The sequence below is a fragment of the Gymnoscopelus braueri genome (genome assembly GCF_963280865.1).
Source record: "Gymnoscopelus braueri genome assembly, chromosome: 18".
NCBI lineage: Eukaryota > Metazoa > Chordata > Actinopteri > Myctophiformes > Myctophidae > Gymnoscopelus > Gymnoscopelus braueri.
The window spans coordinates 6,387,506-6,413,036 of NC_137618.1; the positions used below are offsets into that span (position 1 = coordinate 6,387,506).

Consider the following 25,531-nt stretch of genomic DNA (forward strand, 5'->3'; position numbering starts at 1 on the left):
TGATCTACAGTATAAGTTCACAGTGCATGTGCTGTTTCAATTCATTTCCCATGGAAGTCACGTGTTTTGATAAAGCTGACTTGCCTTAGGGGAGGGGGGGGGAAGACAGAGAGCGACGAGGCAAGTCAGCTTTATCAAAACACGTGACTTCCATAGGAAATTAATTAAAACGGCCTTATGCTTCATGTAAGGCATAAGGCGGCCATAAAACGATTGTTTTAACTGTGTGAGGGAGGCCTTTGACTTTTTTATACCTGGTGTTTCATCAGGATGGGGACAATTATTTTAGCACTTAGTGACTGCACCTTTCAAAAGAATAGATTAGAACATGCTAAACATCCATGTAAGCACACAAAACAAGTACTAGAGATATTTGTCATGGACTAAAAATGGGACCAGTAAGCACATTGGTGATGACAATGATGGCTGCCTTGAAACATAGGGACCAGTTGTGTCATGCATGCTCTGGGCCCTATACCTTGCCTTACCGCTTATGACTAAACGTATTAGTAGGTAGATAGGCCCAAGATAGGACCCATCTGTTCCCTATATGTTTCCAAAGTTCTATGTTCCCTGGATCCTATGCCCAGCTCTATATACAGCAGCACATGAGAAATATGTTACAGAGCTTTCATATGACATAGGCTATTGTGGTAACTTGTTAAATATTTTTTCTCACAATGTCTCCATATTCCACATCAATGGAGAGAAAGATTCTCAGAAATTGCCCTCCCTTCATTCCAAAAGGGAAAACCTCTAGACTTATCTACCGTACCTTACTAAACTCCATACAGCACCTCCACCCCCCACTCACACATCCCTGCTCCTGGGCTACCAATGCGCCTCACTCACCTACCCCACCAATCCCCCACTCTGCCTGGGCTCTGTCCGGGGTCAGAGCCATCCCTCTATGATATAGCACATCAGATAATGTATGTTAGCAAGCACATGTAATGTGAACCTCATTCTGTCCAAACATAATTGTACATAATATTAACTTCAGAAAATAAGAATGGATGTTTGTATGCTTGGGAATGTTACAGGACGAACACAGGGCCCTTGGAGAACGAGTACCCAACAACCTTTTTCAAATTTTACTCAATGTGTGTTAACAGAATAGAAAGCCGAGGAACAAACAATTGGACTCTGGAAACTTTCCTTTTCCTTTTTTCAACTTCACTGACTAAGTAAGAATGGCTTATCAACATTAACATCACGTGTTGATGTTAATATCAAAGTCGCTGATCGTAGCAGCACCGCCACCGAGCTCCCCCTCCTCCTCGTCCTCGATAATATCTCTGTCTTCCGGCTGAGTCTGAGACTCCTCCGCCTCCATTAGGATAGGCATTCCTATCAACATTTGGTTGTTGATCCTCCTCCACAACACTTTTGCTTGTCCGTCTAATTTTTCTTTGTCCTTACCATAGGTCTATCTCAGACTTCTGTGCAACTGCAACAACAAAATGCCTGCCACTATACCTGTTATGAATGGGCTTGGGGCTATGGGTTGTTATGATTACATACAACCTTTGTTTAATCAGAACAAATGTTATATTTTTCTTCTTTCAAACATAATGTAGCAGCAGACATGTTCATCAAAATATTAGGCTGTATAGACTAGTGGAGCCCAGCAAAATGTGAATAAAGACGTGTTGTTTAAAGATGCTGTTGGTGGTCCTTCTAACTCCACAAAGTGCATGATTTTGTGTTGGTTTAGACTTGTGTATGCTTAAATTGGTAGGCTTTATCCGCAACTCTTTAGCATCTCCATTAATAGTCAAGCTCTCCCCAGCACCCCCAATAAAAATCCCTTTAGCAAGGTATGTTTGCTGGTGCTCATAATTCAAACTCTTCAAGGAGTAGTTCACCCAATAAATTACTTATTTTCTATCAATTACACACCCCATGAAGCCTTGAATTCATGGAGATGTTTTTTTGTTTTTTTTGTCGCATTCAAGCCAATAATTTGATAACCGTCTCCTACTGAGTCTCAAATTATTGGCTCAGGAATACGACAAATACCCCAAAATCTCCATGAATTCAATTAAGGCTTCTTGGGGTGTGTTGATAGAAAATAAGGGTGAACTACTCCTTTTTTGGTTGAACGACTCCTTTAAAGGACAACTTTGTTTTTTTACAACCAAGGTTTATGTTTTAGATTGTAATTAAAGTAAATAAAAGATGAGTGTTAAAAAAAAAATATTTACTGCTTTCTATAGTTTTAGCAATTTTTGCGATCTTTTTTTACAGTGGGCGGGGGCATTCTGTCCGGTGGCTATATGCCTTTTTTTCCCCACAATAACCCTGTGTTTTCTTTATTATCAAAGACCACAGGACCTTTTTTTATTGTGTAAAAAAGTCATATTTAGCCACCGGACAGAATGCCCCCGCCCACTGTAAAAAAATATCGCGAAAATTGCTAAAAACATTCATCTTTTATTTACTTTAATTACAAGCTCAAAAATAAACCGTGGTTGTAAAAAAACAAAGTTGTCCTTTAAGCCCAAATGTATTTTTCGACACACACACACACACACACACACACACACACACACACACACACACACACACACACACACACACACACACACACACACACACACACACACACACACACACACACACACACATTACCTTATTACTTCTTATCGCAATTCACAAATCAACCACCGGGTGGCGAACCAGAAAAACAACAGCTCCCATCTTTTGACTCAACTCTTAACTAGGAGGAAGACACGTGACCGGAACCGCTAATAGCGAGGACAGTACACACAGCTCCGTTCCGTGATCAACCATTATACATCCGGTTCTGTGGCCATCAAATATAAGGTTTCCGGTTGCCTTCAAAGTAAGATCATCACATTTAATGTTTTTTGAAAGACATGCATTTATTTTAAAAATACATTTATACAGTGGTGGAAAGTAACTAAGTACATGTACTCAAGTATTTAAGTACTTTTACTTTACTGGAGTATTTCCAATTTGCGATACTTTTACTTCTACTCCACTGGCAAATATTGTACTTTATTTACTCCACTACAATTATATGAAAACTTTAGTTACTACATACTTTGTAGATTTGTATCATTATTACAAGACCACTTCAGCCCACTTTGGCAATTTGAAAATAGCATATAAAGCTCACAACGCGTCGCAGAGCTGGTAAATCTGCAATTTTCAAAGGATTTTTTAAAACATTTTATACATTTGAAAACATGTGAAATGGGACCTTCTCATAACGAGTGCTTTTACTTTTGGTACTTTAAGTACATTTTGCGTACAATTTGTAGAGGCTATGCACTCCAGTGAACAGGATTTATCCATTTAGATAAATGGTTATTGTTATTAAAACAGTTAAAAACAGTTTTTGTTACACATTAACATAATTTGTGTTGTCTAGCTTCGTTTAAATGCTTAATTTATAGTTTTAATGTGCAAATGAATCGTTTTTCTAATCTATGGCTTCTTTTTACTCTAGACTCTAGAGGGTACTCTTATTCTGAAGAGATTGTCCACCGGAAGCCTTATATTTGATACGCTATAGTTGTTGACGGAACACAGCTACAGTACACACACACACAGAGCTCAGCTGTTACCGTGTGTTGTGTTTACGTGCGTGTAGAATGTGTGTAACCGGAGTGTTTGTTTTAGGCTGATATTTTCTAGCGTTTAAGCTGTTTTTTTCCCCTTGTTTTTAAATGATGTTCCCGACATAAAAAACAACAACAAGCGATGCATGAGCCCGTCGTCCTGTCTGTGTGTGAGGCCGTGGTGCTGGAGGAGGAGGTAGCATCAGGACCATTATGGTGGGGCGGCCACAGGCCGGCCTGAGCTCCTGCTCCTTCATCCTCCTCCTTCTCCTCCTGCCTGCCTTGCTCCTGCTCCTCCTGGTGGCTGCAGCCCGCTGCCACCACCTCCCTGCTCCGCACGAGGTATTTACGTTTTCATTCATACCACAGCCTGTTTATAAAGGTGTTGTTTTTACTCGCTACGGTAGCCTTAGATCAAGATGTAGATGTATTTCCAGTTTGCCCTGGAATGAAACCAGTAAAGCCCGTATTTCTCCGAACATGTACAAATGCAAAATATAAGGTTCTTACCCGCTTGCCCCGAATGTTAACTAGGTGTCCGGTGTGTTTGTGTAATGTATTAGTCCATATCTTTCGATAAAGAAGTGTTTTAATCCCGTCTGTGGCCGATTCTGTCGTAAATTACCAATGGGTGGTAGTGACGGGGCGCATCTGGTGAAAGCCGGAATTACACTCAATGTAAACAGTAAGTAAACGAGGGGGGATTCTGCCACAGACCCGATTAAAACACTTATTTATTTGTTATTTAACTCGACTCCAATTAATAGTAATTAATATTTACCATTTGAGTACTATACCTGCATTCCTCCATCCGTATGTACTCAAATGATTTGCGTTTGTAATGTAACAGTGAAACAGTCTGCCTTGAGTCCATATTTATAACATAATGCAATGTGTTTTTTATCAGTGACCTATGGAGTGGTGCATATCAGATAAGATGCTGTATACATTTATAGGCTCATTTAAAAGTTGATACGCAGGGCCGGAATTACCCATAGGCCGTAGGGAGCGAGTGCCCTGGGGCACCAGCCAATGGGGGCACCAAAAAGAAAAAGAAAAGGGGGGGGGGGGTTATTTTTTTTAATAAGAATGAAATAACATAACCCTAACATAACCCTAACCCTAAAACCGAAATAAAGTAACCAAAAACCGAAAAGAAACTAACAATATCCAGCCAAAAAACGCGCAACTGCATGATTTCGGTGCCCGCGCGCTTTGCGCGCGGCCGACCTCCCCCAGCCTCAAGCCATATCTCCGCCCCAGGGAGCAGGGGGGGGGCACTTCAACTTGAGGTCGCCCTGGGGCACCACATAGTGCTAATCCGGCCCTGTTGATATGGCATTGAGGTGGATTGTTTTATTCAAGTAATCCTTTTTATTGTAAGGCCAGAGTACACCATAGTGATGCAGTACAGCTGTATTAAAAAAATGTTTTAACTGAACCATTTTCAGTTACATTTTGTAACTGAAAATTCTTGTTGTGACCTTATTGTAAAGTCTGGCATTTCTACCAAATGCATGCAGTTTTAATATAATTCAGCACTATGTGTTTCAAGTTTCAATTCAATTCAAAACAATTTCACTCACTTTATTTAACCCATTCAGCATCTCGGTCATTTTAAGATTGCTTTGGCTATTCAAAAATAGCAGATCTACAAGCTCATAACGCGGCACCGAGTGCCGCGCTATGAGCTTGTAGATATGCTATTTTTTTTATTTATCGTGAAACTTTGTGCAAATCTTTGAATTTATATTTTTTAAAGCGAACATTTGTAACTCAAATCTTTGCTTCTGGGGGGTCCCTGGAACAAAATATTTTACAAATGTTCGCTTTAAAAAATACATACACAAATATTCACGATTTTTCAAAAACGGCAGATCTACAAGCACATAGCGCGGCACTCATAACGTGGCGCTATGAGCTTGTAGATCTGCTATTTTTGAATAGCCAAATAAATCTTAAAATTACACAAACGCGTTCCCGGTCTTAATGGATTAAATCAGTATGGCCCTCTGGAAATAAATCTTGCCCACCCCTGATCTGAAGAGTTGCTTGTGGCTACCTGCCCTGTAGCACTTGAGCTAATCTTGACTACCATGCAGGCTTATTCAAAAAGGGTCAAATGTTATGTAGATGACATGTTATTTAGACAGATGCTAGGTTTGTTGTTTACCTAGGCTGGTATCAGATGGTTTCAAATGACAGATTATTATTTTTGGTAGTAATTGTTTAGACTGATGCTAGGTTCTTGGTTTACCTGGGATCCCAGTTTCTAGAGACACTACACTGTCTCTGCAGTATGTGATGACCTTGTACGATTACCTTGATTAGTGTAAGTCGCTCTGGATAAAAAGGGTCTGCAAATGCCTCAATTGTGTCCCACTGTCCATGCCTTAACCCATTAAACACAATTAAATCATTAGTCACAATTATTTGTATGACCGTTAATCATCAACTAACATTCCATGATGGTGACGGGCTTATGCGTGTGTGTTTGTGTTCTCGTGGTGATGTGTGTCTCAGGTTGTGCACCAGGTCTACTTGAAGTCGGAGCGACTGACCAAGAGAAGCTCTCCCGAAGACCTGCAGCTCCGAATAGAGATCATCTACGACTCCAGCGTTGACCAGTAAGTTCCTGCGATGCGAGAGTGCGTACGAGCCGACACCGACTCGGGCCTCCTGGATCGCTGCCCTCCACACCCTCGCCTGTCTAGCATCAGGGTCTTGAGCTCTGGTTGGCTCCCACAGTGTCAGTTTGCTCGCCGCCAGTTCCGAGTGCCTGACCCAGTGCCCTGCCAGTCTCATCCTTCTCTCTCTCTGACCTTGTCTGTGACCTGTGGTACAGTAGGTCGCCGTAGAGGTAGTTCTTAAACTGTCAAACCTGTTGGATGATCGTAAATACCCAGGTTTACCATTCACGCTTCCATCTAGTGATGTAAAGTAACTGTAGTACATTTACTCAAGTACTGTACTTAAAGGTAGGGTAAGTGATATTTTTTGATATATATATTTTTTTGGTTAAAAAGGTTAAGGTACTATATTCTGATAGTAATCATTGCTTTTAGTCTAGTACATTTTGATTACCAGACTTTTACTTGTAACAGAGTATTTCTACATTGCAGTATTGATACTTAGTAAAAAAAATTGAGTTAATTTCAGTTTAATCTGTTGTGAACTGTACTGTACATGGTAGAGTTTGAACTGTATCTGATAGAGTTGCAGATGTTTGTGACAGAGTTTGACCTGTATGTGACACGGTTGCAGCTGAATGTGACAGTTTCAAATGCAGTGGTGGAAAGTAACTAAGTACATTTACTAAGTTACTAGTTACTTTTCAGATATCAATTATGATATAATGAAACATACATTAACCACTTTAAACCTATTTTATAGCTAGGCTATTTGAAAATAGGAGATCTACAAGCTCACAACGCGTCGCATCGCGACGCGTTGTGAGCTTGAAGATCGTCTATTTTCAAATATTTAGTACTTTTACTTTTGGTACTTTAAGTACATTTTGATGCCAATACTTTTGTACTTTTACTCAAGTAAATTTTTTATTCTGGACTTTCACTTGTAACAGAGTATTTTTTTTATTGCAGTATTGGTACTTTTACTTAAGTAAAGAATTTGAGTACTTTTTCCACCACTGTTCAGATGTATGTGGCACAAAGCATACTGTGTTTGGGATGTTCAGCTTCCTTCGGGTTCATTCTACGGCTATAGCCTATACGTCTCCCTTGGTCGAGCGAGAGACCACTGGCGAGGAATAATCTTTTGAAGCTAGAGGGAAGCATTCTGGTTTATTGTAGTATTCATTGCCACACAACCTTCCAGGGAAGGTTCCTGCAGTGAAATTGAGTGATACAGAGAAGATGCACAAGTATTAGCTGGTGTTATTCGTACGCACTTTTAGTTTTCTGTGTATGACTTGACTTCATGGATTAAAGTTCTCATTCGCCACGACTTTGTAAGCATGTCGCACACCAAAAAATAGCCTATCTACAAGCTTGTAGACCGGCTATTTTCGGTTATTTTAAGATTAAAGAGTGTTTTGAATTGGTAAAACTAATAGAATACATGTTCATAATGATAACCACTTATGTTAGCATCATTATAATCATATTCCATGAATGTATTTGAGACCACTGGCGTCATCAGAGGTTGATGTAGGACATTGATAGCCTGGGACCAGACCAATCTGCCAGTGCAAACAAAAAATAACTGCCCTCTGTGATTTGGGTCTGGCCGCTCTGTTGTGAATCCATTTCCTGCTTTTTCCGAAGTCTGGGCTGACCAATCAGGGCCCAGTATTCAAATATGGGAGACTGTAAGTGGTAGTTGGTTGTAGGTCTAACCAATTGCATCCAGAGCCATTCTTTTGATCCCGCCCCTTGGGAAAAAAAACGTCCTCATAGAAGCACCAGACTCGTATCCACGCAGCAGTCTGGCCACGAGAGGCTAGGAGGACATTGAACCACCGGCCATGTTTCCATATCGTTGCTGTCGGGCAGAGAGCTTGTCTCTCCATATTCCAGCTTGTTGTTATTATTTTCTTAAAATCGTAAATTAATAAACAGTGTCGCACAAAAGAAGCGAAAATAGATGATGTACAATGACACGTTGTGAGCTTGTAGATCGGCTGTTTTTGCTATATTTACAACAATTTGAAAGTCCTTTCGTGTGTCTGTGGGCTTTATAAATATTGAACCAACGAAAAGTATTAACGAGAGCTTGTGACTAAATAATAACTACATTGGATCCATTGGGACACAGGTTCTTTTTTTTCTATTTAATGAAAACTAAGAGTTGTGGACAAAGGAGGTTTCCACCTGACAGCAACGATATTTATAGCAAATGGAGCCTGAATGTGCCGCACAGCCGTAGTGTTCATCATAAAGTCACAGGAACTCAATAACACCACGTTCTGTTGCTCTGAAACCCTAAAGTCTAAAAACAACTGTCACCGCCCTGTTCTGCCCTCATGTGACTGTTCTCCATCTCAACAGGCTTACTGCAGACAAGAGAAGACTGGTGAAGGTGAGTCTATTCTAGCTCACATCGCTGCTGAGCTTGTAGATCAGCTATTTTCGCTATTCAGTTAGATTTTATTTTCAGATCCTTTGTATATATATATATATATATATATATATATATATATATATATATATATATACACACATACACATACACATACACACACACACACACACACACACACACACACACACGCATACTTCATAATAATCATAATATCAATCATAATTGTCCAAGTCCCCAAAAAAGGGACAGGGAGAAGCATTAAGCGAGTCGGGTCCTATAATAATCCTATTCAAAGTCGTATTAGTTGTACTGTGCATGTGTGGTTGTCATAACAATCCCAAAGCACACGTGCACTTGTCTCACGGCACACGCACACCGTTTGAAACCCACTGGTTTAGACACAACTATTTATTTCCATTACACCAAGCTGTACCAATGCTATTTTTTGTGTGTGTGTGTGTGTGTGTCCCTCCCTCCAGGATAAACTGTTTCCTCAGGCCATAGACTACCTCCAGAGCGTCTTCAGTGTGAGACACAGGGTTGGACCCGTGCTTCTCAGCAGGTACGGTAGCACCACTCATAAACAACGTCCAAACAGACATGTGCCATACACAGGGGGTGTCCTCGGACAGGAAATGACACTATGGGTTAAATCCAGACTGATTCGCTCCGTTCAGCTGATTCTTTTTTTTATCACTTCACTTCATCAGTTTAGCCGTCTAGCATTTAAGCCTGCATTTCAAAACGTAACCTGTTACGTACAGTAGGCACGTCAACGCTAACTGGATAGTTCTGAAGAACGAATCACACTAAGAAGGGAAGTGGCTTGAAATTTACATCGGAAGGCTCTCATCCGCCCTGCCCACAGGCCGTTACATTGGAAGGCTGTGGTCCCGCCTCACTCACAGACCAATCAGAATCCTTGACGCGTGGGGGTCCGAGACAGGCCCTTTCATACTGTAGGAAGCTTGAAAAAAAAGGTCAACTGAACGGAGCGAATCAGTCTGGATTCCAGGATAGTAGCATTGCCTGGTCTACCATAAACCATCTGTATCGATCTGTACTGTTTGAAAGCCACAAGCCTCTCTTCTGTTTCTATGTTATCCACATATTGTTGACTGCCATGGAAACTAGGGTGAGAGAGAGAAAACAATACAAAAACATTTATACAGTATGTTATTAGTACAGTGAGTTAATTTGACTTAAGTGTGTGTGTGTGTGTGTGTGTGTGTGTGTGTGTGTGTGTGTGTGTGTGTGTGTGTGTGTGTGTGTGTGTGTGTGTGTGTGTGTGTGTGTGTGCGCTCGTGTGCGTGTCATTCCAGACAATGTGCGACCAACCAGTACCTGAGGAAGAGAGATGACCCTCACCGTTACTGTCAGGAGGAATGTGCCAACGTCACACGCTGTGGCCCCGTGGTTGTGCCACAGCGCCACCTACAGGTCAGCACTGCTCTCATGTCACCAATAATAGACGCCTTATCAGACAGCGTCACACTGATACGAAACCAGTATGCGCGCGCAGGTCATCAGCAAAAGAACCCCACCGCTCATAAGATGCAATGTAACAGTGGCCGCAGCCTCACGTGTACAAATGCATCCCATCAAACTTTCAGATGCTGTTTTCCTCCCAGTGTGGAGGAAGAATGCTTAGGATTTTTACTGTGATCACTCGTCCTTGAAATATATAATCCTTGGTTTCTGTTGTGTGTAAACAATAACAATTCAAAGCAGTTGTCCCCAAACCCCACCTCCCAGTGGCTGTCATAAGAACGGAGGGAGCGCTCTATGATCACGGCACCAGAACCTGCTCTTACTCGCGCAGCTGCAGCCCGTCAAGACTAATTTATGCTCCGTCCCGCGAAGGTGTCACGCGCAGAGAATAGCAGACCTCCAAGCTCACAGCGGTTGCATCCGCGACGCGGTTCTGAGCTTGTATGTCAGCTGTTCTTGGCGCGCAATACCGTTGCGCGATGAAGTATATATGTCTCGCTAGGGCGCACCTCACTAGCCAACACACAAGAGGAGGATGAATGAACTGAAACCAGCGCACCCCAAAACAACAGGTGTGGGGATCTGTTGGCTAATTGATTACATGAAACGGTCACCTGTCCGTCCAGTCTCAATGTTTGTAAACAAATAATTGGTCTATGGACGCCTTATCAGACAACGTCACACTTATCCGAAACCAGTATGAGCGCACAGGCCGGCACCAAAAGCACCCGACCGCTCGTGAGATGCAGTGGAAGAGTGGTCACAGCACTCGAGTGTGAAAACGCATCCCATCACATTTTCAGATGCTGTTTTCCTCCCAGTGTGGAGAAGGAATGCTTAGGATGTTTACTGTGATCTCTCGCTCTTGAAATATATCATCCTTGGTTTCTGTTGTGTGTGTAAACAATAATAGCGGTTCTCAAAGCAGTTGTCCTCCAAACTAGTGGTTCTCAACCTGTGGTTGACAATTAGACTCACTGGTCTAGTCTCTAATTGTCGTAAAAATTGTCTAAAGGTCATTTTAAGATTTCTTTGGCTATTAAAAAATAGCAGATATACAAGCTCATAACGCAGCAACGTGTGCCGCGCTATGAGCTTGTAGATCTGCTATATCTTGAAAGATCGTGAAAATGTGTGCAAATCTTTGAATACAATCTTTGCTTCTGGGGGGTCCCTGGAACAACATATTTTGAGATGGGGGGTCCGCGGCCAAATGCATATCATTTTGGGGGTCCTTGACATGAAAAAACATAAGTTTAAAAAAAAACTGTTAGGATTTAGAAGACATTTGTAGAATCCCCAGAAGCAAAGATTTGAGTTAAAAATGTTTGAAAAAACATATAAAAAATATATACATATTCAAAAATTTGCTCAAAGTTTCTAAAAAAAAAAAAAAATAGCAGATCTACAAGCTCGTAGCGCGGCACCCGGTGCCGCGCTACGAGCTTGTAGATCTGCTATTTTTGAGTAGCCAAAGAAATTCAAAATGACACAGATGCGTTCCCGGTCTTAACTCATTCAGTGCCAATGACATAAAAAAAATAATTGCGAACTGTGCCAGCAATTTTTCAATTTTCTTATACCTTTTTCAAGTAGTCACAGAATATTTATCTCCTGTATAATGGATCCCCTGATGGGTGCTAATCACTGAGGGTTGCCCTGTGTGGTTTCACAAATGACAACGAGGTCATTGGACCTCGTTGACATTAATTGTCTGCTTTTTGAAAATAACATAATAACATAAAAAATACATAGTAAAAAAAAGGTGCTCAGGAGCCGAGATACAGCCTTTTTCAGTAATAAGTTAAACAAGAAGTGAATGGAGCAGCAAATCTTCAAATGATGATATCTTGGGTTCAAAAACACGCCAAACACGTCATTGGCACGTTGCGCCATAGCAACGTGCCAATGAGTACATTTTGATGCCAATACTTTTCTACTTTTACTCAAGTAAATTTAGAATGCTGGACTTTTACTTGTAAAAGAGTATTTCCATATTTCCATATTGCAGTATTGATACTTTTACGTAAGTAAAGAATTTGAGTACTTTTTCCACCACTGCAAAAAAGTAAAATAAGGCCAGCAGGGGGGAGGATGGACAGATGAAAAGAGGACAGGTGGCGGCGGAGCGAGGGATGAAGGGATGAAGGGATAAGGCGAAGGAGGAAGAGTATTGTCAGGAGGATAAGCTCATTATAGATCATCTGCTCATGTCAGCGCTGCAGACTGCACCGTGTTAAGTTAAGAGTGACATGTTTGTTATAATCCATGGGTCTTCAACAAGTGGTCCGGGACCCCTAGTGGGTCCTCAGAGCTACTAGAGGGGGGGCCGCCAAATCTTTGTGTGATTAGGAACTTTTTTTTCTTTTTCGTAGGGGAACATTAGCCGAAAATAGCCGATCTACAAGCTCACGTTGTGAGATCGTAGATCGGCTATTTTCGGCATTGCGGTTTGGTGTAGATAGAAAAAAGAGCAGACCAAGTACAGAGCCACATGTCAAATTTACTAGGTATTGACGGTTTAATTGGTTACATGTTTGAAAATGAACAAAAAAAACATTAATTTACTGATGACAGTGCTGTCAAACAAGACTATGAAGCCATCTATGGAATCTATGACAAAGTTTATTCTGTAGTGGGGGTCCCTGCTTCATCTCTCTCTCAGCTAGGGGGTCCTTGGCCTGAAAAAACATTGAAGACCCCCGTTTCTAATCTTTAACTAATGTCAGTAATTAATACACAGGGACACTTTGGTAGAGGGTTGAGTTGTGTAGCTATCTTGTCATTATGTAACTTGTCCAACTGGCGAGATATCTTTCTCCGGTGATTAGAAATGTATATCCCAAAAATTGTCTCTGCATTGACTTAACATTGTCGGGTGAAACGGCTCTCAAAGTCACTCTTTTAGCCTGTAAACGGACGCAAACAAAGCTGATTCTGACAATATTGAACATCACTAAACCCGGTTCTGCATTTCTTTTAAATTATTACATTATTATTATTGTTTTTATAAAAATGTCAACTTCCTGTTGATTTTCATTTCTATTAGCAGGAAGTTGACTTAAAAAAAGAACAAAGATGATATATTATGTCTACCCCTCTCTCTCGCTCTCTCTCTGTCTCTCTCTGTCTCTCTCGCTCTCTCTCTCTCTCTCGCTCTCCAGCAATGTAAGGTGTGCAGTGAGTCAGGGAAGTCGTGTGGCCCCTCGGGGCCTCCGGACGGCCCCGGGGTGGAGGGCTCTGACTTTGTGCTGTACGTCAGTGGAGTGACCACAGAGCGCTGCGGTCAGGAGAACATAGTGGCCTACGCAGCCTACTGCCAACTGGAGGCACAGCTGGACAGGTGGGCCAATGCTAGCCTGGAAACCAGACAAATATGCCGGTGCAAAAAAAGTCCCCAGCCCCAGCAAAATGAGGAACAGTTTAAACACTTAAAAGGAGCACCATTTTCAACCTAATTCTTCATATAAATGGTCCTCACTAACTCATTATAAGACCTTTTCTGTCTACTCACTCTGTGTCTCAGAGGAGGGCTGTCTTCTTTTTTTGGCTTCTATTTCAGCATGCTAACTTTCCAGGAAGAGAAAGGCTTTATTTTCTATTGGCTTGGATTCCCCATCGATTAATCTCTGTCTGTTGTTTTCATGAATCAACACTGTTGGTCACCCTGTAATTCTGTGGGTTTTACAAGTATTTAACCATTTCAAAAGTATTAAAATAGTTTTTGACTAAATCTATTGGATTAATTGAAAAAATGTTTTTTTTGCTCTTATTTCCTGAAAAGCAACAGTTTTGACAGTAGGTTTCCATAGTGAATGCCATATGTCTCCCCCTGCAGGCCTATAGCTGGCTATGCCAACCTGTGTCCTGCCATGATCTCATCCCAGCCGCAGGAGTTTGAAGGGATGCTGTCCACCGTCAAACACGAGATCATCCACGCTCTGGTCAGTACTACAGACATACCACCAAATACCTGATATATCCACTCAAACACTTGAGCCCTATATCAGTGGTTCCCAAAAGTGGGGTCCGGGGACCCCCAGGGGTCCTTGGGGGAGGTTCCAGGGGGTAGTAGTTAATATAGCATCGCAATCATTTAAACCGCTTAATGCATTTATATGTTGGCTATTCAAAAATAGCAGATCTACAAGCTCACAGCGCGGCACGAAGTACATCTGCTATTTTTTTTACATTTTACAACATGAATCTTCTATTTTGGGGGTCCTGGCACAACACCTTTTCAGATGGGGGTCCGCGGCCAAATACATATACATTTGGGGGTCCTTGACATGAAAAGGTTTGAGAACCACTGCCCCAAATACTTCATATTTAAATTTAAATAATCATTCATTAATCGTAATCAAGACAACATTTGTGTGAATAATTGTGAATTTGTGATATCGCCTCGCTCTGTTACTTTGTTACATTTTCAAGTTTGACTGAGTGCAGTTCACTGCTGTGTCCACCAGGGGTTCTCGGCAGGCCTTTTTGCCTTCTACCACGACGACGACGGCAAACCTCTGACTCCCCGCTTCGCCAGCGGCCTGCCGGCCTTCAACGAGAGGTAAGATGAGAACACCAAAAACCACTAACCCTAACCCTTCAATGAGAGGTATGATGAGAATACCAAACCACTAACCCTAACCCTTCAATGAGAGGTAAGATGAGAATACCAAACCACTAACCCTAACCCTTCAATGAGAGGTAAGATGAGAATACCAAACCACTAACCCTAACCCTTCAATGAGAGGTATGATGAGCGTTCATCCTATAATAATCAATGGGAATTCATATCTACATAACTCTGACAGATGCTTTTTCAGGCCAGTTTTGAAAGAAACCAGTGATTCACATCCTTTAATGGATGATGTCAGGGCATTCCAGGTTAGGTTTAGGGGTTGGTGGAGTTAGAGCTTTGGCTGATTTATTACTTACATGCACGCTGGTGTCACACACCGAAAATGGACGATCTACAAGCTCACAACGTGTCACAATGCGGCACCTTGTGAGCTTGTAGATGAGCTATTTTCGGTGCACGACATGGATGCACAACAAGTATAACTCTGACGTTGGGTTTAACCCATTAAGACCTGAGGCCAATTCTACAAAATGTCTGTTTTTAGAATGTCTTCTAAAAACATTTTTTTGAGAAAGAAAAACATGTTAATATGTCAGTGGTTCTCAAACCTTTTCATGTCAAGGACCCCAAAATGTATATGTATTTGGCCAAGGACCCCCATCTCAAAATATTCAGTTCTAGGGACCCCCAGAAGCAAAGATTTGAGTTACAAATGTTCGCTTGAAAAAATATATATTCAAAGATTTGCAATTTGTTTTTACAATTTTTCAAAAAATAGCAGATCTACAAGCCGTAGCGCGGCACTTGGTACCGTGCTACGAGCTTGTAGATCTGCTATTTTTCAATAGCCAAAGTGTAAAAGAATGCATTTTTTTTTTTTGCTCAAATAAAAAAATGACACAGATGCGTTCCCGGTCTTAAAGGGTTAAAAAGGGCCCAAGAAATGGTAATAAAGACATTAATACAAGTGCTGTCCTAAATGTTGGTGTCCTTGTCCTCACAAGCATAGTAATACGTGTGTGTGTGTGTGTGTGCGTGTGTGTGTGTGCGTGTGTCAGTCTGGGTCTGTACCAGTGGAGTGAGCAGGTGATCAGGACGGTGACCAGGCTGTGGGACATCAGAGGAGGGGTCATGGTCCGACATCAGGTCCACCTCCTCGTCACCCCCCGTGTCGTGGTAAGAAGTGTGTGTGTGTGTGTGGAGCCAATCCACACATCTCTAGTGTGTGGTCATCTCTCAGTATGCGCTGCATGGATTAGTGTTCGCCACGACCGATTTCAGTCATTTGGATTCCATAGAACTTTGGTTCTCAAAGTGGGGTCCGGGGACCCCCAGGGGTCCTTGAGGTGGTTTTGAATAATATCGAAAATGTTTGGAAACTTTTGAGTAATACGGATTTCTTTTAAACATAAATCTTCTCTTCTGGGGGTCCCTGGCACAATACATTTTCAGAAAGGGGTCCGCGGCCAAATACATATCAATTTGGGGGTCCTTGGCACGAAAAAGGTTTGAGAACCACTGCAGAAGCCAGCATGTCTGTACAGTATGTCTATAGAAGCATGTTGCACAGTGAAAATAGCCCGTCTACAAGCTCTCAATGCTTCGCTTCTAGACTAGGCTATGTTTGGTTATTATTTTAAGATTAGTGCATTTGAAGTGGTAAAAACTAGCAATAGGTTCAGAAGTATATTCCATAATAACATGTATTATTCGATTTCATATACAAGGAAGGGTTAAATCTTCAGTCTGTGATTTCTTCACCTTGTTGGCTGTATGTAGAATGATAGAAAATGTATATAGAAAAGGTATATAAAATGAGTAAGAAAAATAACAATTAACACATTGAGTGCCAAAAACGGTCCGGACCGTTTTTGAGAAGCCATGCATTGTGTGCCAAAAACGGTTATGACCGTATTCCTTCACAGCACCAGGAGATATCATTTTTCGAAGATTTTGACTCCAATCCACTTCCTGGTTAACTTATGACTTCAAAAGCCTGTATCTCGGCTCCTGTGTACTTTTTTTCTAAAATATGTATTTTTGACTAGTTTCGACTATTTTCAACTGGCTGCAACTATGGAGCGGATTACCTAATGTTTTAAAAAAAAATCCCCCGATTGTACGAGACCTCTATGTGTGTAATGAGGGGATCACCTTGAGGACGGTGATCACTGAAAATATTTTGTGACTACTTGAAAAAGGTTAAAAAATGGTTAAAAATCCAGGCACCGACTGTACCCTGTTTTAAAAAAGCCCTGGCACTCAATGTGTTAAAATTTAGAATAGACAAAATAAAAAGAACATTTGCTATAATTTGCCCAGAAATAGTTGTGATCTGGACCAGAGTCCGCTATTTGAGGATCAGTTGTACTATGCTATTGGTGGGTAGAGTGAAACCTATGATGTCAATAGTCATTGTTCTACATTCTCTTGTGGATGAATCACTTCTAGCCGGTGAAATGACAGTGAAATTAAACTGTTCCTCCTTTTGCTGCGGACCCCCTGCGAACGCTGGCTTCAAGGACCTTCGGGGTTCCCTGTACCACACTTTTAGAACTACTTGGTGTCCTGAGGGACGTTTAGCTTGACCTCACTGCTCCATGGGACTCGCCTCACTAACCCTGACTTAAAGGGATAGTTCACCCCCAACAAATGGAGACTTGAATTCTCGGATATTTTTTAGATTTCGTCTCATTCCTAAGCCAATAATTTGATGACCAGCAGACCGGTAGGCAGTGGTTCCGGTAGGCAGTGGTTCCGGTAGGAGACGCAAAGGAGACTCTTTGTGTCTCCAACCGGAACCGCTGCCGGTCATCAAATTATTAAGAATGCGACAAAAAATAAAATATGAATTAAAGTCTCCATGGGGTCGAAAAAAAAGACATTTTGGGGGTGAACTATCCCTTTAAAGCACAAGGACACTTTGGTAGAGGTTTTGGTTGTGTAGCTTTTTTTTTTTTCATTTATTTATTTATTTCGAACATATAAAAAAATATATAAATGAGAAAAGACAAAGGAGAAAAAAAGAAGAAAGAATCAACAAAACAAAAAAACGGCGCCAAAATTATTATAACATCCTTGAATTATAGTCCATGTTCGAAAAAGGAGTAGGAAGAAGTTTTGTGAAAACTTATCAGGTCCTACCCCTTCTTTGTATGTCTCAAATATCTCAAACTCTCAAATATCTCAAACTAGTAGCTGCCATGTCATGAGTCATGATGTCCTATTCATACGGGTCTGAAACCCTGAGACTGTACAAACAAAACCAAATGGATCTGCAAGGGTCATTTTGGACCCCTGGTGGTCCCCGGACCAACGTCACCTATCTTGTGTCCTTGCTTACTGTAAATCACTCTGGATTAAGGGCATCTGCTAAATGCCTAAATTGTAAATTGTTAACTGTGTCCTATCATCTCCGGGGGGTTAAGGTTGGGGTTCATGTGGTTGTCTATGTGGTCAACAGGAGGAGGCGAGGAGACATTTTAACTGTCCCATCCTGGAGGGCATGGAGCTGGAGAACCAGGGAGGGATGGGAACTGAACTCAACCACTGGGAGAAGAGACTACTGGAGGTAAACGTGTGTGTATGTGTGTGGGGTGTTGGGGCTAAATGTTCCCCACAATATATAGTAGAATGTGAGAAATAGACATAGTGAGGACAAATTGTCGTATTGTGGTTTATTTATTTTTTATATAATTAGGTGTGCATGCTTTGTGTTTGGGTCAGCTGTGTTTTACATCATGTTTCAGCTTAAATCTCATAGTTTTCAATTTCCAACTGTTGTTTCATCTCTTCCAATTTCACTTGTTTCTCCTGTATGAGTTCTCTCTCCTGATTGGATAAAATTCTGAAAATGTATTTTCTGTTTATCAAAGAGCTGGAGAGACATGGAGACCCCCGTTACCGAACAAACTCTATAGCAATGATTACTATCAGAATATAGAGCTATTTAATACATTAATATCACTTACTGCACCTTTAACTGAACCACAACAAAGCGACGAATCGTAAAATATTGTAATGAGGCTTGTTTGTATTCAGTGTATGTCAATCCAGTCCACCACAAATAGAAGAAATAGCAGATCTACTAGATCACATCAGGTCATGACGTGTTGTGATTTGAGCATTTTCACTATAATGACAAAATAGGGATGCCATGTTAAAAGTGGTTAACCTTTCCCCCAAATTAATTATTTAATCGATAGGTGTTTTCTTTTACAAACAATCAAGTTGATTAGTCCTATTGTATTAACTGTTGTGCCCCTAATGTTAGGACGAAGCGGTTGACACCCAGAACCATTCTCTGTTTAATGTGACACATGGATTAAAGTTCTGAGTCGCCACGACTGATTCCAGTCATTTGAATTCCATAGAAGTCAGCATGTCTTCTATGGAAGCATGCTGCACAAATAATGCTGCACAAATAGCCGCTCTATAAGCTGACAACACGTCACGGTGCGACATGCTGTTTTTCGGTTATTACCAGGGGTGCACATAACTTTTTTGGTCTAGTACTCAGAAGAGCTCCTGGAGATGTTACTTGGTGCTTGCCAAATGAATGGTAAATAAAAGGTCCGGTGCGGTTCCCCAGCGCGGGGGGGGGGGGTGGTCAGCGCGCACCCGGTACACCGCTCAGTGCTGCGCGAGGAAAAAGGACGCTTCACCGGCACGTTTCAATGTTGTAGCGCCTAAATTCCGCCGTTTTTCGCCGTTTTTCTTTTCTTCACACCGTTTGGTGCCACCCCCCAAGGTTGGTGCCCTGTGCTGCGCTGATTTTATCCGCCAGATTGGGACGTTCACGGCATATTTTGCACCATCACGGTGCGTTCATCATCGGTGATGAGTGCCTGTAACACAGCCAGCAGCGTGCTGCGTGCGAGTCGCGCGACTGACTGTGTCAGGATTCGAGGCCACACTCACGTGCAGCATGCGTCCCCTCCCCCTCCGCCTAATGGCTGTGTATGGGGCCGACTCATGCTTTAGCGTGATTGTGTGAGTGTGGCTTCAGGAAATAAATTCCCATCCCAGCGGTCCCAGCTGTTGGTACGCGAAAGCGCTTCCCTTCGTCTGATGTGCCGCGCAGTAGGGCATTCACCGAATAGTCGAATATTCGAATATCAAACCGACTATTCGACTATCAAACCACTATTCGATTATTCGATAAAAATAAATAATAAAAAAAACGTTTTTGATTTTTAGTGTCTTTTCTACAGCAGACACTTAGCTGTGAGCTCTGGTGTGACGTCAACTCGCATTCCTTGAGTCGAGTCATCAATGCCATTGAGAAAAAAAAAAAAAAAAAACTTTTTTTAAAATTTTGTATTCTTTTATTTTTTATAATCTATTCGAATACTTATAGGTCGAATAATTCGAATACTAAAAATCACTATTCGTGAATGCCCTACCGCGCAGCATGCATTTTGACGACGCATGCACACCTGCGCACCAGTTATGTGCACCCCTGGTTATTACGTTATTTTAAGCTTAAAGAGCATTTAAAGTGGTCAAACTAACAATAGAATACATGTTCAGAAGGATCTTCCATAAACCCTAATGGTCTTTGATTTTTCATTAACTGATTCACTGCCAATCACGTAGATCTACGCGAACCTATTTAAAGCCGCCACGTGCCAATCGCGTAGATCTACGTGAACTAAAAAATATTTCTTTTTTCCAATTTGACCCAAAGACCAAGGAGATATGATTTTTCGAAGATCTAGACTCCTATCCACTTCCTTGTTAACTTAAAACTTAAAAATTCTGTATCTCGGCTCCTGAGTACTTTTTTTTTTTCAATGAAAAACTATGGCACTGGCTAAAAAAATATGAAAATACCTCTGGCAGTTAATGGGTTAAAAGCAAAGGTTAAAGCCTCAACTGGTTGGCTGCATGCAGAACAGCAAGAACATAGGTGACCAAATTTGACTGGGAGACAGTCATCTAGCATTGAGATTGAGTGAATAGTTTTGAAACTACAGCTTATAGAACCAAAGTCAAGTTAAAACGCTTAAGTAGACATTTGAATTAGAGGTTGCTAGCCATAACCTTATATCTTAGCTACATGTTTATGCATTTATTTCATATTTACATGTCGATTTAAGCTCTGACATTTATATCAGACATACTCTAGTATGTGAAGAGTATAACTGGGCTATTAACTCATTTTTGAGGAAAATTTTTTTTTTCCTGAAGACTGGGCACCAGCAAAATGACTGTCCCCCAGACAAAAACAGTCACAGTTTAGCAATAATACCTAAGCATCATAATCCTACATATCTACGTATCACTGAGTTAACTGTTTAGGAAACTGAGCGCTAAGTGTGGAGGACTCCTTTCACACTGTTTCTGACATCGCAGATTAGAATATGTCCTGACAAAACGTTTCAGTCATGAGAATTAAATTGTGCTTTTATTCCATGAATGTGTTTTTTAGAACGAGGCCATGACGGGTTCCCACACGCAGAACCGCGTGTTCTCCAGGCTCACCCTGGCCATCATGGAGGACTCGGGCTGGTACCGGGCCAACTACAGCCTGGCTCAGAGGCTGGACTGGGGCCGAGGGCTGGGCTGTGACTTTGTCATGAAGAGCTGCAAATTCTGGATGGAACGCCAGAGTCAGAGGTCACACAGTACACACATAACATACTGATATTTATGTTAATGTATCTGTTTCTGTCTGTCTGTCTGTCTGTCTGTCTTTCTTTGTAACCTTGTTTGGAAAAGCGCTATACAAACAAATGCAGTGTCATCATCATTACATGTTGTTGTGTGGTTGTTTCTTACAGACGTCATACAGTGACTCCGTACTGTAACACAGTCAGAGGGTCTCCTCTACAGCTCACATGTAGACAAGACCAGCTGGCTGTGGCTGTGTGCAACCTGCAGAAATACCCCTATGAACTACCACTGGAGTACCAGGTACACACACACACACACACACACACACACTGTCTGCAACCCACAGAAATACCCTTATGAACTGCCACTGTAATACTAGGTACACGCACACACACCCCTCGATAAATCACAACTCACAGGAACTACCGTAGGAGTATCGGGTACACACGCATGCACACACACCATACGTCTACCAGGCGAGGACACACACACAATCATACACAACCCTGTGTATGTACTGTCTGCATACTAAGCTTGGGCCATTGGAATATATTGGTCCTCTACGATTGTAAAGTGTATTATGACTAATGTGTCTGGTGTGTGTGTGTGGGTGTCAGTACTTTGACCAGATCCCTGAGGTCGCTGCGGACCAGCTGCCATGGTACGGCGGTGCGGTGGAGATCGCTGACTACTGTCCCTTCAGCCAGGAGTTCAGCTGGCATCTGAGCGGAGAATACCAGAGGAACTCCTACTGCCGCGTGCCTGAGAACCAACCAGGTAATTAGACTTGTACTACTACTACTACTACTACTACTACTACTACTACTATTACTATTACTTCTACTAGAACTGTGCAGAGAATGCCACAAATCCTAAAAGCAGCGTCCGATGTGCCCCACATTTGAATCAGTCATCAAGGGGCCTCTAAACCATTGGTTCTCAAACTTTTGGATCAGGTCACTCCTGTTGAAAATAACCTTTTCATCCATGGCACCCCTGAAATACATTGTTACTTTATACCACCGTCCACCTTACATTTATGTCATATTACGGTACGTAAATCTGTCAATCTGTCATGAGGAAGACCTGAGAGAATATCTGTTTCCAGGAAAGATTGAAAATAACTACCCAGATGTACAAGCTCACAACATGTTGCGACAGGTTGTGAGCTTATAGATCTGCTATTTTTAGCGAAGAGATTTGGTGTAGATAGAAAAAGAACCCACCAAGTACAGTGCAAGACAAGTCCGTTTTTACTAAGTATAGAGGGTCTAAGTGGTTAAACTGAAGTGATATTGATGAATTAGAAATATTATCAAAGTATTCTGTGGGCTGTGGCGCTGTGGCACCCCTGGACTGTAGTGCCACTAATGTATATTATATTATATATGTATTGTTTGTTGCTGAAGCGTGTTTTTTTCCCTACAAATAATCTTGTATATGTATATAATAACCTGTGTTCTCTGTGTGTGTTCTGACAGACTGGTGGAGGAACTATGGAGCGGAGCAGTATGGAGCAGACTCTGTGTGTCTGAACCAGAAGTCAGCCTTCATCATGGAGCAGTGTACCAGGAAGATGACCTACCCTGACTGGGGCTCTGGGTGCTATAAGGTAGTACTTGTTTTTTCTTGCCTTATACTGGGAACCAAAGTGGGCGTGTCACTATTCTACAGGTTGGCAGATGTGATATAAACACAGCAAGTGAAAAGTCATGATTAAAAAAAAGAAAAGGAAAACTGTAACTGCCATTGACGATTGAATTTCCCCTGTGAAATGGACACTTCGCCCGGTCATAGCCGTGAACCGGCTTGTGTTTCCACCAGTTTTAAGCAGAACCATTGTAATTGGAGGTGGCATAGCCCATCTGGGGAGCAGGAGTCCCCAGTTGTCCCAGATTCGATTCCAGGCCTGGCCAGCAATGTGTCGAATATGACCGGTCGAAGGGTCCATTTCATGGGGGAAATTCAATCGTTACAGTTTTTCCTTTTCTTTTCTTTTTTTTAATGATGATTTTTCGCTTTCTTTTACCATTGTTTATAATGCATCTGAATCTTCCAACCTGTAGAATAATGACACGCCCTCTTTGGTTCCCAGTTCAGCTAAAAAAAAGTTGAAGTTCCGAACTAACTTTTAGGGAACCAATTCATTTTCAGTGGAAACACTCTGAACTGGTTCAAAATTAGGCAGGAAAAAAGGAGCCAGAGTGTACAAATGGAACCAAATGGCCCCATAAGGGTCCATTTGTTTCGATTGACGCTGTCAGACACTGTCAGAGTTACAGACATGTAAGGGTACAGTGGGTTATTAATTATCAATCATTTAGCTGTAAGACCCCTGGTCTAGAGGGTTTAAGTGGTAAAACCGATGAACTCGATCAACTGCGTCGCACACCTAACTGAACGAATCTTGTAATGCCCGTGTGCGTCCTGCAGGTGGCGTGCTCGTCGCAGGGCCTGACGGTGCACGTCCAGGAGCGCTCCTTCCAGTGCGCCCGTAAAGGCCAGCTGCTGAGCGTCAGCGTCCGCGTCAACGACTGGGTCTACAACGGCGTGCTGCTCTGTCCCGCCTGCACCGACTTCTGTCAACACTGTCCCCTCCCACACCAGCTCCCGCCCACCAACACCTCCAGGAGCATCCCCATTGGTCAGTACAGCACCTGGGTAGATGTGTGCATACAGTAGATATAGAAACCTAGATACACCTCATTAGCCTCTGCAGCTCATTGGAGCGACCTGTATCGCGGCCGCCATTTTGGAGAAGGCAAGCTTCCTGACTACTGGCCAATCACAGCGCGTCTTTTCCGGGACTTGTCAGGATCTAGTTGTATTAAAAAAAAATCCTGTTATATTTTTATACAACTAGATTCTGCCAAGTCTTGGAAAAGACGCCGTGTGATTGGCCAGTAGTCAGGAAGCTTGCCTTCTCCAAAATGGCGCCCGAGATACAGACGCGTCATCCCAAAACCTATACCACTTGTTGTGCAAGGACGCGCTGTGATTGGCCAATATGCTTGTATAAGGACGCGCTGTGATTGGCCAGTAGCCACTTTGAGTGGCAGTTGGGGCAAACGCTCTCACCAAAACATGATTTACTATTCTGTGCCTGTCGGTACATAACTCGAACGGCACTGAGTCTACCCAAGCGAACTTCTCGACGCGCCTCCGTCGTGGTCCAAAACTGTACGGGCTAAAAAGAATAGCCCGCAGTTGTTGTAGGCAGAGGCACGTCCGCGTTGGCCACAGAAGGGGGCCGTGGTTATAGCACAAGTGGTATAGACTTTAGTATGTCGCGTGCCAGACGCCTCAGAGCCGGAGGGGGGTGGGGGGGTGTGTGTGTGTGTGTGTGTGTGTGTGTGTGTGTGTGTGTGTGTTTATACTATAGTGGAATTGGAGATATAAAGAAGATTGTGAGGACAATGTTCCTATTCCACACAAGAAAAATGGTTGTTTATCTTTTAAAAAAAGACCTTTAGTAAAAACCATTTACATTGTTTAATGTTAGAATTAGGAGAAGATGGATTCAGGTTGGGGTTCGAGTGATGCATTCAGAGGTTGGGTTTAGCGGTTCTAATAGATTCAAATAGATTTTTTATAACCGACTAAATCGATGAGTCTGATTAACCTCTTAACCCTGTAATTTCACTTTTTGGTACAATGTAGTAGTAGTAAGTCTTGCCGAGCCATGTTTGCCCATTAGGGCAGAAGCCTATGTCCTGTTTCTGTTGCGTGTGCAAGTACACCTCCTGGACATGGACTGACTTGATGCTGAGTGCCAAGCAGGCGAGGCATTGGCATTATAGTCTTTGGTACGACCCGGCCGGGGAATCGAACCCCGGACCTCCCAGTCTTGGGGTGGACACTCTAACCACAAGCCCACTGAGCTGGTTTCATCCTTGTACAATGGTGGCATACAAAAATAGCAAAAATAGCCGATATAGGTCCGCTATTTTAGCTATAAAAAGAAAACAATCATTAATTAATTGTAATCGAGGCAAAAGATTTAAATAATTGCGTTATTGATTTGAAGTCATATGGCCCAGCCCTAGTTCTGATTAGTTTTTGTTTTGTTCTTGTTTCAGACCCCTGTTCCAGTTCTCCAGGTCTGGCCTTCACTCTGTGGCTCCTGCTGGTCAACCTGCTCCCCCTTGTGGCCGGGATCCTGCTCTGCGACTGTAGCTGATAGCTTGCAGACTTAACACACACAGTACAC

General features: G+C 42.2%; 1 protein-coding gene across 1 annotated transcript; it reads left to right on the plus strand.

Annotated features, from left to right (window-relative positions):
• The first annotated feature begins 3,684 nt into the window (after positions 1-3,684).
• Positions 3,685-25,531, plus strand: lmln (leishmanolysin-like (metallopeptidase M8 family)). The gene is made up of 16 exons (XM_080412671.1): positions 3,685-3,932; positions 6,114-6,217; positions 8,600-8,630; positions 9,113-9,195; positions 9,956-10,073; positions 13,289-13,467; positions 13,963-14,068; positions 14,594-14,688; positions 15,762-15,879; positions 18,167-18,274; positions 21,137-21,324; positions 21,489-21,621; positions 21,939-22,098; positions 22,803-22,933; positions 23,755-23,965; positions 25,401-25,531. Exons 1-16 carry the CDS (start codon positions 3,804-3,806, stop codon positions 25,499-25,501), a joined length of 1,995 nt encoding a protein of 664 aa, XP_080268797.1. The 5' UTR covers positions 3,685-3,803; the 3' UTR covers positions 25,502-25,531.

Excerpts from the sequence above, each read along its gene's own strand:
- lmln (XM_080412671.1), top strand. The coding sequence starts at position 3,804 with ATGGTGGGGCGGCCACAGGCCGGCCTGAGCTCCTGCTCCTTCATCCTC. Across the intron at positions 13,468-13,962 it reads CTGGAGGCACAGCTGGACAG|GCCTATAGCTGGCTATGCCA; the intron begins GTGGGCCAATGC and ends CTCCCCCTGCAG. Across the intron at positions 15,880-18,166 it reads TCGTCACCCCCCGTGTCGTG|GAGGAGGCGAGGAGACATTT; the intron begins GTAAGAAGTGTG and ends TGTGGTCAACAG.